This window comes from Gouania willdenowi, chromosome 4 (assembly GCF_900634775.1).
Source record: "Gouania willdenowi chromosome 4, fGouWil2.1, whole genome shotgun sequence".
Classification (NCBI taxonomy): domain Eukaryota; kingdom Metazoa; phylum Chordata; class Actinopteri; order Blenniiformes; family Gobiesocidae; genus Gouania; species Gouania willdenowi.
The window spans coordinates 13,023,059-13,038,512 of NC_041047.1; the positions used below are offsets into that span (position 1 = coordinate 13,023,059).

Below are 15,454 nucleotides of genomic sequence, written 5' to 3' on the forward strand. Positions count from 1 at the left end.
CTCTCCTCCTGTACTGAGCATGTATGAACACCAGGTGGCGCCACATAAATAGCTAATAATGACTACCAACTAATTCTTTATTAACATCCACCAGGGTTGGGGTCATTTACATTTTTCAGTTACAATTACGTTTTTAATTATCCATGTTCAATTACAATTCAGTTACGATTACAGTTACCGGCCATTTTTCCCAATTACAATTAAAATACAATTATTCTTTTTTTCCCCTCAGAACTTCAATTCCAATTACTTTTTAAATTACTAAAGTTCAAATAAAATTAATCACAATTGTTGAGCCTGAAATAAATAACCAAATAAAAATGATTTAAGAAGTCCATCACTTTATAAATCTTAATAATAAACCTCTCTCCTCCCACCATTTTTGCCCAGTGGATACCAAACATGCCACTGCAATCCATACATATTTTTGATTTATCAAAAATTCAGCCTACAATGCATTGTTAAGGCAAAATTAATATGTTTCAGACAAATGTATTCTACTTAAGCGTATTCTACTCATAAAAGCCTTGTCCTAGTTTGACATGTATGTTGCTACTTTGTACACTTCACACCAAAGGACAAGTTGAAATCTTAAGGCACACCTATTGTGCAAAATAGCCTTAATAACACATTATCACTCATCATGTACAATATCAACGTATAAGAAAAGCACTCCATTTTCCCTCTTTTAATGTTGTCCTACAGCCTTTGTGGCAGTTTTATAATTTCCGCCTGCGCAACAGCAAAATTTTGCGTTCTCTTTTTTTTTTTAAAGAATTGTTGTTAGGTATAGAGTTTGCCTCTGTATTATGAAATGAGTGCATACAAAGTAGTAAATTGAAATGTAATGATTTTTGTGTAGTTGTATATTGCAATAATATGGTATATGTCAAGTGTCTTTATAACGTCATGGCTTCCCACACTTGAAAAAGGAAGAACTTGACCAGACCCTTTAATTTCACAATTTTTATTTTTCAAGTGACGAGAAAGGTGAAAAACCTTTGAACACAAAACACAATGCAAATAAGTTCATAATTTTTCATCAAATCAGGTCAGGTACATTTAAAAGTATGTTTAATTTTTTTTTTTTTAAATTTTTAATTAAAGCAATACATGTACTAATCTGTAAAAGTAGGCATTAACCAAACAGTAAACCATTTTTGTTATGTTTATATCAATTATAGATATTACAATTTAAATTTTACTTTAACTATTTCTCAACAGAAATACCTTTTATATAATACTATTTTCATACATAAATGAAATATTTTCACTCTGAATTATAATAAAGGAAACCTAAAACTCAGGACACTTTATTGGTAGTTTAAGATGTTTGTTAGTTTGTCCTGTAGATTATGATTTTATCACCTACCCCAAACCCTGTGATTTTCTTTATTTGTAAAACAAAATACTGCTGTTCACTTATTTTTGTCAAAGAGCTCTGTAAAGAAGCAAGTCCATTATTTGTTGGATAAAAGACACATGCACATTATGTTTTGAAAACAAATGTTTATTGGTTGTCTTTCCATTGGCTGTGGACCTGCAACAGAAAGTAAAGTACAATTGAAGCTGTCTGTCATAACCATACTTTATGATATTCTGATGAAAGACTAGGGTCTGGCATGGCAGGCTTTTTTTTTTTTTTTTAATTTGTTAAATTGTTTTCACAATTCATCCAAGTTATCATGTGTGTAAATGACGTGCCATTTTTGCCTCCATAAAAGCATACATGTATATTATTACCTTTTGTAGTATTGCTATCATTTTATACCAAACAGGACACAGTCCAAAAACAATAACAAAAAAGAAGGAGCAGATTTCACCCTTTATTGCGGTGAATAGTCCTTTAAGTGTGTGATTACAGCTTCCACATCACATGGAAATATACAGTAATAAGTTTTGTGACATTTCACCATGCACTACCTTTTTTAGGTCAGTTTCTTTTCACATTTGTGACCACTTCCTGCCATACTCACTTTTCTGCTTCGTCCTCACAAACACAGCGTTTTTGAGCTCAATACATTTTTAGTGTGGTTGGAGTGTGTGTGTGTGCGTGTGTGTGTGTGCGTGTGTGCGTGTGTGTGTGTGTGTGTGTGTGATAGGGGATGGGAGGGGCAAAAGAGTTCACTAGCAGTCCAATGCAATGGATAATTAAGAAAAAAAAGAGTTCCCGTAGAAAATGAAGATTAAGAGCCCGTCTCCTAGGGAGCCTCTACAAACTTTTACCCATTTCTGTCACGCTACCTGTCGCCTCCGCTTCATGTGAGCAGTTTTTCCTGCATGCGGCGCGTTAAAATATACCTGAGAAACCGAAAGGCAAACCCTCGACTCAACAATCTTACCTGCCTGTCCAAACACGCAGAAACAACAACAAACACATTGTTCTCCTATAAAACAACTAGGGTGAGTTAGTTCTTTCCTGACGTTTTGCATTTTAGATTTACTGTCTGATCATTGGCTGTCAGGTGTTGAATAGGCAACTTTTGCTCATTATTTTTTTGGTTGCCATTGCCTTGTGGTCACTTGTATATTGCCGAAAATGTGTTTACAAAAATGTGTTTACGTGAGGTTTATTATGGAAGCCCGTTTCCGCCACTAAAAAAAATGAAAAATCACCAAGGAAAGTCATAATTATGAGTTAGAAAGTCATAATTATGAGAAACAAAGTCATAATTATGAGAAAGAAAGTCATAATTATGAGTTAGTAAAGTCATAATTATGAGATAGAAACATTTTTGGTACATCCATCTGTACCCATGGCACTGACCAGAAATCTCCATTTGTTGTTCAATAAACCGTGCTACTTCAGCCTCATCAGTTTTATCCTTCAGATGCCAGAGCCTCTTTTTGCTTAGTATCTTTTCAAGGGTGCGTTTACTCAGAAGAAAGGGCAGTGGTGTAACACTGCCCTTTCTTTTTATATTCTCCCTTTAATAAAGTGTTTCTTACCCTTCCTTAGGGAGGGCTGGTGATGGTCACAATTATGCAATAAAATAATGCAATTTATTTAATTGCAATAACAAAAAAATTAAAAATGCTTTCCTGTCTAAAAAAGATTGCACTTCATGTAGTGTTGACCTTTGACAGCATGTGCAGACAAGTAAAAAAAAAAAAAGAAAAAAGAAAAGGTTCTGATGGTGGGAGACGGTGTAATGAAGCGTCTGGGTTACTACATCCAACAACCGAACATTTTGACTTATCCTCTCGTAACTTCGCCATCATTGAGCTTGGACTACAAAATAAAGCGAGAAATAAAAATGGCGGATTGCTCGAAGTGTTGGCCTGGAGTCAATGTCCTGATTTGGCAGTTCCGCTGCAAATACTGTGACGTTATTGTTCAAAAAACGTAATAGAGAATCGAAAAATCGAAACAGATTGAAAAATATGACCAAAACAGAATATAAAGATATCAACGGAGCACCTGAAGAGACTAATTTGAACTTTTCTGTACTTATAAACACTCACTAAAAATACAACAAAATGCATTTAAGGGCTAAAAAAGTGGATTTAGCATGATATGTCTCCTTTAAGTAATTTCTTAAAGTTTATTCATGTTGGGCCTCATGGAATCTTGTTTTCTTCTTCAGATCTGGCGTAGAACCTTTTTTTTTTTTTTTTTTTTTTTTTTTTAATTTGTTTTTTATTTTTATTTGTCATTCATTTTAAAGTACTTGAGACTCTGTAACTCCCCAGCAGCTGGCAATTCTTTCTTTTCTCCTCCCTGCAATCCTTCACCCTAAACCACCAACCCCTACCTACCCCTCCCCTTCCTCCCGACCCAAACCACCACACCCCTGCCCATGTGCTATGTTCTCGAGTTTTTTTGTTGTAACTATGTTCTACTTTTGGTGCACGTACACAGAGGTGGTTTTTTCCTAGTTTTATACTTTCCTCCTCAATAGGGAAGTCAGTTTAAAGCCTGCTTTTTACCCTCACCTCTCCTCCTGTTGTTTTCCCACTTTTCATCTAAATACGGGGCGCTTCCCATGCCCATGGTGAACCACAGTTCTCCCGTTCTTGTCCTCCCATGTTATATGTGATTGTCCTTTCATGTTTCTTTGGATGGGATGTAACTGAAATGTTTGTACAGCTTGATATGTGATTACAGACTCTCCTGGTCAGTTTATGGTCAAACTGCCTTAAGCAGGCCAGATACTGTCTTACTGAAAACATTTAACAAGGTCTCTTTAAAGAGACTCTGTCATTGTTATGCTTAGCGCCATCAGCAGCATAAAAAAACCCTGAGAGCACAGAACAACTACAGATTCATTGGACAAACACTGAAACCTTTGAATCCCAGACCAGTTTGCCCCAAAAAACCCTTTGTCCAAATATATGTGTGTCCGCATCTGACCTGTAACTCTTCAACTTGACTCCGTGTCATTTCATTCAAAACTGCCACAACTGTCTTCATGTTTCTTTGGACGGGATGTAACTGAAATGTTTGTACAGCACTTGGTGATTTTTATCTGTGAATAATACTTACTAACTATGTTTGGACAATGTTTAACAAATGAAGTTTCAGGTTTAATTAATGGATTACAGTGAATAGAGAACAACTTATCCTTTGTTTTCATAAACTGATCTTTTTCATCTTTGAATCAATGGCAATGCTTGTGGTACAAAATGAGAAAATACTAACTAACTAAATAAAACAACAACAACAACAACAACAACAACAACAACAGTGCTTTTATAATCTTTACTGCAGACCATCATTTCGTGATCTCCCCTTCAAACTGAGTCCGTCTTTACATCAAACACCAACCCATTTCTGTATGTAAGCATTGAAAGTTCATGGTCCATCTGATCAATATCAGTTATCTCTCTTTCTCCTGAGTTTCCCAAAGTCCTAACTATAGAGCCAGAACTCAAGCTTGCATCTTCGAGCTTTTCTGAGTCTCTCATGTCATTGTCCTTGTCCTCACCGCTCTCATCTTTCCACAGCTCACTGAGAGAGATTCCCTCGGTCTCCTCAATGACAGATGTTCCTTCTTGATGTATTTGTAGGAGTGTCACCTGATGAAACTCCTCTTTTTCATCCAATATCTCCTGTTAGGCCACAATAAGAGAAGGCAGATTCGATGATTAAAACATAAAAAAGGCAGACTTCTTCAAAATGAATGACTAATCTACCCTTAGTAGGAAAAGTGTTTCTACTGTAGTCATCTAATTTTCCAAAAAGGTTTCTTCTTTCTGTTTTTTGAAGAGAACACTGCACGCATTTTAATAGACACAGATTATCTTCCTACAATGGGAAATAACATTCACCATCACTTAACAAGTCACATGCTTTTCACTCTGAAGATCACAAATCCTTCTGCTAGCCAAAAGAGCTATTTTATAGACATTAGTTGAGATTTGTTACCTTTAAAAGTAAATAATAAAGTTAGATTTCAGGCACAGAAGCAAAACTGCAAACTTTTTTTCATTCCTGGGTTTTTTCAGTTATTTTTGTACCATTAGGACGAGTTAAAGAAATATTATTTTGGGAATGATAATGCATGTCGTCTGACACCTAGATATTTTACAATTCTTGAAGAAGACTATTTAAAAAAAAGTGAGTGAGTGACTACACGTAGACGTGTCACGTATTAGGATTTATTTTATTTATTATTTAATAATATTTTACATGGTTACTAGGCCAACTTGGTTTATAAGGGTAATTGTAGCATATTTAGCAACTTAGCACCAGAATTACGTGAATTATTCATGCTAGATTTAGGTTTTCCATCCATCCATTCTCTATAGCCAATTTTTCCTGCACTCTGGTGGGTCAGTTCAACACACACTGAGTAACGGTAAAGCAAGCAGGAAAAGAAGACCGATGTGGGAAAGCAGCAGTTTAAAGGCACAAAGATATTTGGGAGGCACAGACTCCACAGAGGTCTGCTTGGACTCAAAGTGGATGTCCGTGACTGCGCGCCGTCCGCACCACATACTGGTTTTAGAGAGAGAGGGATAACGGATAAATTGTGTATAAACCTAAAGGTGTGTTCACACCAAACATGACTTCAGCGACTATAGTTGCTTATATCGCCTGTAATGAGTCGCTTAACAAGTCACGCTTCTTTTCGCTTCATCTACCCCAGTGACGACCGGGGGAGTGACTTGGGGATAAACTCATTGCTGATTGGATGTCGCAACATAGGGTCACTCTATGTTGCTTGAAAAGTTCAACATTTTCAACTTTGAGCAACTTCTTGTGACTCAGGTGGGGCGATTGAGTCGCTGGAATCGCATGAGTCGCGTCGCTTGAAGGGAGGTCTCTTGATGTCGCTTGACATTGCGTCATTTACATTGATTTGAAATGTATTCTAGTCACCAGAGTTGCTGAAGTCGTGTTGGGTGTGAATGCACATTAGGAGAAGTATATACAATGTGGAGAGAACATGCCCAATTCATTTGCAGTCTGGATGCCGAGTTGTGTGGGTCTGCTCTGACCGGCAGCTGGGAGCTTTGTGACTACTCAGACTGGACAGTATACAGAGTGATACTTGCATTCATGTCAGAATCTCTAAAACATCAAAGAACTCTCAATAACAAGATAAAGTCCCGACATTTGTCAGTTATCTCTATTAAGAAAAAAATTGCTAAGAACTCCATAGTTGTGCGCGTTCACGAGGATGGAGCTTGGTTGATTCCATATAAGTCTCCCGATTCTACATACTGCAGCTTTAAACCCAATAGGATTAGGTTGTGGTTTGGCAATTTCACGAAGGAAGTTTTTGCATATTCTGCTAAAAGTACATGAATTCAAATTATTTAAGCTCCAAACATGATTAGTATTGGAATAACAGCTATAATGGGCCTTTTTTGAGTATAGCATCAGTGTTAATTGTTATCCCCTGTCATGCTTTTAAAGCCTTGCTGTGCATGTCTTGCCTGACTTTCTTGAGAACAGGGGGTAAATTCTGGAACAATGGGTGTTGGCACAGGATGGAAGATCTTGTTTCTGACTCTAGAGAGACAAACATAAAAGAACCATTAGTTTATTTATGGAAATGCTTGATTCCAGTAATAGTAAAAACATATCAAAAGTAGCGGACCCCTACTTTTTTAAGACGATTGTGCATGCTGCTGAGAATAAAAAGAAGACGACCAACAGACCAAAACTCAGCCAAACTAAATGGAAAGAGTGCACGAAAAGGTAGCATTCAAATACAAATGCACAAATGTCAATAATCATAAACACAACCCAAACTGCAGCTTAAGACAGGGGTGATACCATTCAAAGGCTTTTCTGGCTTTGTGTTGACAATGACTGTAGCTTTAGGTCCTTCTCCCATTGCAGTCACTCTGGCCAGGCTGATGTTGTATTTGGTTTCTGGTAATAAGTTTTCCAGACTATAATTTGTGACTGAAGAAGACACGTTGAAGCACTCTAAAAAAAAAGGGTGTGGAAAAACACACAGAACATTACTTTTGTTGGGATTCACAAACTGTGAATTAAAGTTAGTGTTTTTTTGTTTTGTTTTTGTAGATGATCAAAGAATGAAGAGTTTCACACCTGTGACTTCGTCCTGTGAGCTGTTCCTTACACTACACAGTTTGTAGTGTGTGAGGAAACCACGTTGGTGCCTTATAGGAATCTCAGTCCAGGACAGGTTGACAGAAGTGTGTGTTTCACTAAAGGCTATAAAGTCCTGAGGTGCTTTGTTTGGTGCTGCAAAGAGAAAAAGACACCATCAGTGCTATCAGTTTTTAGCTTTCAGTGATTACTGATAGCAAAAAAGCAGGCGAACTGTTACAATGTTAATATACTAATGGTTGATTGAGTTGATCCAATCATTCAGGGTGGACATTCAAACTCTTTTCTGCTTTTGAACAATAAACGTAGTTGGTATGGGGACACCCAAAGGTCTCACATTGAAGTTTAACACATTTTACTCAGATACAATTTTTAAAGTCTGATGTTTTGAATATGAAGATAGGGCAATAATCAAGTTACAATGAGCTAGTGTGTTGGTTTGACTTGATAGTTACAAAATCCAATTTACCCAATGTTGTTAAGGTTGTAAGTTAGATTCATGGTTTGATGTGTTGAAAATGAAACTTTATATTCTACCGGAAACATAATATTATTCCATGATCACATGTTTAAAAATTTTTCCCCCACGTCTGCATTTGTAGTCTTAGGTCCAATGAGTGCAATCTTTTCATGGAAAATACAATTTTTTTAGTCTCACAAAAAATAAAAAATAATTAAATTGCATAACTGTTACCATCACCAGTCCATATGATGCTGTCCCATAGTGTACTGATGAACAAGTGTTACTTCCATTTATCATCCAGATTATAATGAAATTACATACCTCCTTCCTTTCGGTAAAAGAGGCACTTTTTCACTGTCAGAGGTTTTCCATCATGACATTTGTGTTCTAAGTATATGTAGCGGACGTAATCCTGAATGGCTGTAACAGACAAAGAAAGAATTGAGCATTTTTCTTTTCTTTCTTTCTCTCCTTTGTATATTGGCTGTAATAACATTAGAATAACTTACTCTTTGTTATTTGTGACTTTTCATTTTTTGTCCTGTTTCCTGGTAAAATAGTCCTATTTATTGGCGCTGAATCTGCATCTTGAACTGCGAACCACTCAAGACAAGTTTTCTTTTTGAATTTCTTGTCTAGCATTGTTTTGTCACAAACTGCCAGAATAATAAAAAAGTGTTAAGAATATTTCAATGGCAAAACCCTAAATAATGTGACACGAGCAGATGCATTTGGCCTACTTTTTAAATCTGTCAAAGGTTCAGCTGGCACTTGTAAAATGGTCGGAGGTGACTTTCCTGCTGCATTTGATGCAACCACTGAGATGTTTACAGCTGAATATGATGCATAAACTGTATATTTGGTTGCATTGGTCACAGCAGCTTCTTTTGAACAAGGACATCTGTGAAGAGACTGAGAGTTGCTGATAGTGTAGTTCACTCCTCTGACTGATGCTGCAGGAGGCATTTCCTGAGAAACAAATGAACATTCACATCACAAACTGTCACAATTTGAAATATGTTTATTTTCCCACTGGATTCAGAAATATCAATTTGTGTGTGTGTGTGTGTGTGTGTGTGTTCCTCAAATACTGTTTCTCTGTGGATCAGGCTCAGACTGACTCAATGGTGTGCAACGTCAGATTTGTTTGGACTGCAATGACGCCGTTAATAAATAATTTCATAAATGCTTTACAAATTTCGCAAGCATTGTCCACCGGTGCCACCACAGTCACATGTGCACCAGAGCCAATCACTGGATAGCCCACCCCAACGCCCTAACTCCTGAGTCGACGGACACATCGGTGCTTCACTTGATCGCGGATTTGTACCTGCAGCAGCGCGAGCTGGAGCGGTATTATAGCCGGCGTTTCACTCCCGTTCTGTGCATCTAACCTGACTGTCATCAGTCCTACCTCCACACTGATGATGTCATCAGTCCTACCTTCTCACTGATGATGTCACGAGTCCTTACCTCCAAAGTGATGATGTCATCAGTCCCATCTCTACGGAGATGATGTCATCAGTCCTACCTCCACAGTTATAATGTCATCAGTCCTACCTCTACAGTGATGATGTCATCAATCCTACCTCCTCACTGATGATGTCGTCAGTCCTTACATCCATAGTCATGATGTCATCAGTCGTACCTCTACAGTGATGATATCATCAGTCCTACATCTACTCTGGTGATGTCATCAGTCCTACCTCTATAAAAGCAAGGAATCTGTGTGCGTGCGTGCTCGCTCCGGACTGATGACATCATCGCTTTGTTCGTTGCAAATTTATATGCGCTGACTATGAGGATGACATGAATAATAGACATAATCAAAACTGCAAGGCCTGTAAAGCTACTTAAACTCCCACTTTTCTATAGCAATACATACTTCCGTTGGGCACTGCACTAGTTAATATTAATTATGTAGATTTTACTAAGTCCACCTGTTCCTGTTCAATATCAAGAAAAAAAAATATTATTTTTCTTCTTCTCCCAATCAGCCTGATGTAGTATTTAGTTGTGAGTCAGTGCTATAACCTAATTCAGCAGCTCTATGTTTTATTTATTTCTATATACTGTATAGATATTTTTTATGGCTTAACTCTCAAAACATAACAAAACAAAATACAAATACACAACCTAGTGCATTCTTTCACAACAGAAGCTCATAATCAAACATCTGTTCTAACGCAGTCACAACGCTTTGTAGGACAATGTGGGTGTTTTATGATTCATAACAGCAGAAACACACCTGCAGCTCAGGAAACCATGCATAAACTCTTCCAAATCATAGACATCAATTTTTGTAGCAATTTCATGTTTCCTCACCTTCCAACTTAGTGTCAACTTGCGTGTACCATTAAGAACTTGCATATTCACTGTCACTTCAGGTTTTTCTCCCAGTTCTGTAATGACAACATGTTTGAGAAAGGGAACATACGGTGATTTTATTAGTGTTAAATATTTGATTTGCAAAAAGCCTAAAGAATAGTTTCAAAAGATCCGATCTTTTGTGTTTTAAAATTATTTATGATAGTCTTATCTTATGAAAAAAAACTTGGAATAGAAGCGATTGTATCTTACAAATGCTACAACAGACCATTCATGGTTAATTAATTTTTGCACAAAATGGGCATAATCTCTGTGTGCAACACATTATTCCTACTCTGAGATTAAGAGTGTGAGTATTAACAAATAATAGACAACATTAAGTACAATATCTCTTTTTTCTAGAAAAAAACTTTTAAGGCAAAAAAATTGAATGTAAAAAGAACAATATAAAATGCAATCAAAGTATTAAAAGATCAATAAATGTGTGATTATTTTTCTTGTGTTAGAAATTAAAAAAAAAACAAAATTACCTGCAGGAACACTCACAACTGGAGACCACTTGCTCCACAATGGGTTTTTGACCTGATTGGACTGATGTCTGATCTTAACCTGGTAGGATGAATTCTTTAGGAGATTGTCAACATTGACCATGTCTGCTCAGACACAGAAAACAATGAGAAGAGCTGTGGCATATCCAATATAACACAAAATCATTCACATCCCCTAAGCAGCCACTTTACAGATTTTAACCTACACATTTCCATGACTAATCAAATAATCCACAAATATGTCAGAGGAAACACCCACAGGAAAACTTACATGTAGTACCTTCCAAGGTGGTATTTTTGAGTATCTATGAGAGAAAATGATCATGTAGTTTTACTTGTGAAAACAACACGTTCATAAAAGCGTTGAATAGAGCAGAGGGGGCCTCACTTTCTGCCATAATTCTGTCAGTGAGTCATCACTCTGAATCCAGATTTCTGTTGAAGCCGGAAATGGTTCTGCGGACAGCCACCTCAGGCTGAGGTTGTTTTCCATCCAGGACACTGTAATGTTTTGTGGAGCTTCAAATATAACTGTTGAGAAATGAGCAAACATATGTTTTTACCACACACACACACACACACACACGCACACACACACAGTATTATTTGTTTTCTATGTAGCAAAATTGTTCATTTCATTTAATTGATGCAAGTGAAAAAAAAAACCTTGATAGATTACCAATCTGCCCAAGTTGAACGGATATATTGGGTGAGGTGCAGGTGGAGTTTCCAACATGAGATTTCACCCAAAGGACGACACGCCGACCTGTTACCAGCTTCTCCTCTTCCACCTCAGTCCACTTCTGTTTTATGTCAGTGATTGGTGGTTGGAGAAAACTGTAAAAGTGTGCACGACAGGGGTCACCAACCTTTCTGAAACTGTGGGCTACTTCATAAGTACTGTGTCGTCTGAAGGGCTACCAGTTAGATAAGCACTTCTGCAATATGACATTTTCATGTTTTCAATTTAATTAGAGGGTGAGATCATAAGGAAGGCAAGCAGTAACTTAAAATGGTCAGAAATGATGAGGTTTCAACATGAAATACTTTATTTATCTTAATGTACACAATTCTTTCATTTTCATTAATTTTGAAAGAAAACCCACCTTGCGTTTTGTAAAATACATCTTATATATATCATTTTATATATAACATACCACTATATAACAGTATATACAGTATATGGGCAGTAATGCTCCTTGCCTTGGTTGCCAACTGCCATTAAACTACACAGAAGAAGAAAAACAGAACATATATAATACCAATATATATATAACATACCACTGACCATACACAAGATATACAACATTTGTCACAATGTTTCAGTGAACATAAAAAATTTAAAGATGGTCATTTTATACAAAAACTGTATCATTAGTATTTAACTTTACTAAGTACGAACTACAACACCTGTCATATGTATTTATCTTTGTGAGTTTGAATCTTTAAAAGTAAATCAGATTTATGATGGAGCGCATGAGTCACTAGTGACTAGAGCTCCTGAGGGCATCTCACATGGTCCATGTTGGCCATACCAGGCTGTTATTGCCCGATCCCGTTAGATCTCGGAAGCTAAGCAGGTCTGGGCCTGGTTAGTAGTTGGATGGGAGACCACTGAGAATTCCAGGTGCCACAGTGAGGTGGCAGTCACCCCAGTGGTATCTGTCATTGTGTCCTTGGGCAAGGCACTTCACCCACATTACCTAGTCTGAATGTAGTGTGTGAGTGAGTGTTGTGGTGGTCAATCTGCCCGAGGGCAGCTGTGGCTACAACAGTAGCTTACCACCACTAAGTGTGGAGTGAAAGAATATTGCCTTATTTCTGTAAAGCGACTTTGAGTGTCTATGATAAAGCGCTATATAAAATTGATGCATTATTACCTGGTGCCTGCGGGCACCGTGTTGGTGACCCCTGTTATAAGACATTAATGATGGTCAGCCCCATCTTTTTGAGGATGATTAATTTGCATACAAGACAACTTACCAATTACACTGTCTATGTTTGAATGCTCAAAATAACAATGCTTTATCAAGTACAACCTTTGATTTTAGCAATATTTGTCTCAAAATTAGGGCAAAGATTAACAGCATGATGAAAGTGAATATAACAGCCAAGCAATCTTTGATATTTTTTGTGGAAATAACTTATTTTTAAATGTAAAAGGCAGACAAATGAATGCAGGACACTTACTCAGCGTGAAGGCTGAATGTCGTGTTGCTCTCTTCGTTGCTCAGGCTCCATTCACACATGTACACATTCATGAGAGAGTTTTTTCTGAAGCACTGTGGACTGGACGGGGCCTCACATGCTGACACTGTGGAGTGGAGAGACTGTTAGGGGTGAGTGGGCGTGTCCTTTATTACAAAGTTAGTCATGTGATCCTTGATTGTGATTCCCTGCGGTTCCCTGTATTTGCCTCCACGTCACTCGTGACGTGGGCCATTAAGGGGTCTATAGCTCAGAGATCACTGTGTATGTATGTATTGTATATATACAGGTATATATATATATATATATATATATATATATATATATATATATATATACCTATTGAGTTGAAAAGGACATCCCAAGAGTAGCAGTAATTTTACTTTTGCTTAAGGTACGTTTTAAAAGAAGTTATTTGTTACATTTCTACACCCAACCATTTCTGAGTAAATTATTACTTTTTTGTTTTAAAATGATCAACAGACATTGTGAAACTACAAAAAAATAAAATGACCCGACAAAAATCAAATGTATCACATCATAGTCGACCAATCAGATTATTAATTTTTTTTCATTAAATTCATTATTAAATTCATTGTATTTTAGAAAATAATTGTACATTTTGATCAGTACTTTTTACACCTCTGAGAGGAAGTATGCAATGCCCGGAGTTAAAGTTAAAAACTAGAAAAGAACTCGGAAAGCGCAAGACCTCCACCAACTGATTTATTAAACCACAGTGCACTATTTTATTTAAAGTGTGCCACATTCATTCTTTTTAAGATGATCAACATTTCCTGAAAATTTTATCCAAATCTGTTCATAACTTTTCAAGTTATCTTGCTAACAAACACACAAACAAGCAGACAGACAGACAGACAGACAGACAGACAGACAGACAGACAGACAGACAGACAGACAGACAGACGCAGGATAAAACATAACCTTCCACTCTGCACTTTGCGCTTGGCGGAGGTAAAAAGAACAATGGTTATTTTTCCAAATGCAATTTTTTTTTTACTTCCCCAAAAAATATTTGCGAGCCCTTCATTGTATATCATATCATGGACTCAGTGTATCGTCACCTCTATTCAATAGCTGTCTAATTGTCTGAGCTGCTTCTATAATTTAAATCAAATATTTGAGTCACACACATGCACAAACAGGACCTGTGGACATGCATTAATGGAGAGATGTCAGAGTGGGGCTGCTTTTACAATGAAGGGAGCGCAGAAGTGCTCGAGAAGTGCCCTGGCTCCTCTCCAGCTACCAGAAAAACTTCCGTTTTTTGGTCCGCACCGACACTTGAACCTGCGACCCTCCGGTTTATCATCTTACTATTTTAGCTACTAACAAACAACTTGTAACTAATCGTATAACATGTTTTTTTTTTTACATTTGTTTCAATTATGTCATATTTTATAAAAATCCACCTTGCATTTTTTAAAATATATATTTTATAAATACATTATATATAACATTCCACAGCCCATGCATCAAATCAGCAACACTTGACATATATTTTTTAAGGATGATTAATTTAATACTAAAACTTTATCATGTGCAGCAGTATTTAACTCTACTAAGTATATGTATGTATTTATCTTTGCGAGTTTGAATCCTGGAAAGTAAATCAGATTTTATATGAAGTTCATTGGTGACTAGAGGTCCTGAGGGCACCTCACATGGTCCATGTGGGCAACCTGGTGCCCCTGGGCACCGTGTTGGTGACCCCTCCTTTGGACACTTTAACACTTTTTTTTGGCTGAGGGTCAGGAAACAGTCAGGGTGAGTGTGCAAGTGCACACCCCAAGACTAAGTTGTCACTTGTCCCTGTCCTTGTGAGGTAGAAATACTAACCTTGAGAACTTAACATGAACTGCTTGTTTGAGTCTCATTTAAAACTACAGCAGACATTACACCTAATGCTCGTCTCATAGAAAACCCCGGAGGTATCAATTTGGTTACAAATGCAAACACATGATGCAAATCAGAAACCAAAAAATGCTGATAAGGTGCCCAACCTTCTATGGTTGATGTTGTTCACTGATAAAGGTCTTCAACTATGACAAATGTGACCAGAGAGATAACAGAATCAGAGGTTGGGGTAAGACGTGAAAGTTGAGTAGAGAAACACTTTAAAACAAAAGGAAACTAACAGGTTTGTATTATTATTATTTACCTTTAGTGACCGTTGAAATACAGAGAAAAATGAAACATCCATGTAGTGAGAGCCACAGCTTCAGAGTTCCCATGAGGTAGACCATGTCGGGAAGTCCAAAGAAATGATGAAGCTTCCCAGAACAGGTGCACACAGCCTGCCTTCATGTGAGTCTCTCAATTTTCTCAGAAATGTCTCTGATGTTTTAGTCCTTT

The 15,454-nt window shown here is 37.1% G+C and overlaps 1 protein-coding gene and 1 pseudogene across 4 annotated transcripts; one reads left to right on the top strand and one right to left on the bottom strand.

Moving 5' to 3' along the window:
• Nucleotides 1–4,733: 4,733 nt before the first annotated feature.
• On the bottom strand, nt 4,734–15,447 carry il12rb1 (interleukin 12 receptor subunit beta 1). Of its 4 annotated transcripts, XM_028444877.1 has the most exons (16): nt 15,261–15,359; nt 15,103–15,141; nt 13,061–13,184; nt 11,550–11,707; nt 11,259–11,401; nt 11,142–11,175; nt 10,853–10,975; nt 10,320–10,396; nt 8,735–8,963; nt 8,504–8,650; nt 8,316–8,414; nt 7,511–7,666; nt 7,229–7,384; nt 7,056–7,125; nt 6,886–6,961; nt 4,734–5,052 (listed from the first exon to the last, which is right to left on the bottom strand). In XM_028444877.1, exons 3-16 carry the CDS (start codon nt 13,129–13,131, stop codon nt 4,735–4,737), a joined length of 1,857 nt encoding a protein of 618 aa, XP_028300678.1. In that variant the 5' UTR covers nt 13,132–13,184; nt 15,103–15,141; nt 15,261–15,359; the 3' UTR covers nt 4,734. The 4 variants fall into 4 exon arrangements, with proteins under 4 accessions (XP_028300678.1, XP_028300677.1, XP_028300676.1 ...); XM_028444876.1 differs by lacking the exon at nt 15,103–15,141 and having other exon boundaries at nt 11,151–11,175; nt 15,261–15,447; XM_028444875.1 differs by lacking the exon at nt 15,103–15,141 and having other exon boundaries at nt 15,261–15,447.
• LOC114462732 (uncharacterized) lies at nt 12,392–12,509 on the top strand (annotated as a pseudogene).
• Nucleotides 15,448–15,454: the final 7 nt, after the last annotated feature.

Coding starts and splice junctions, on each gene's coding strand:
- il12rb1 (XM_028444875.1), bottom strand. CDS start 15,345: ATGGTCTACCTCATGGGAACTCTGAAGCTGTGGCTCTCACTACATGGA. Junction 8,964..10,319: donor AGTTGACACTAAGTTGGAAG/GTGAGGAAACAT, acceptor TTTGTTTCTCAG/GAAATGCCTCCTGCAGCATC. Junction 8,415..8,503: donor AAAGTCACAAATAACAAAGA/GTAAGTTATTCT, acceptor TGTCTGTTACAG/CCATTCAGGATTACGTCCGC.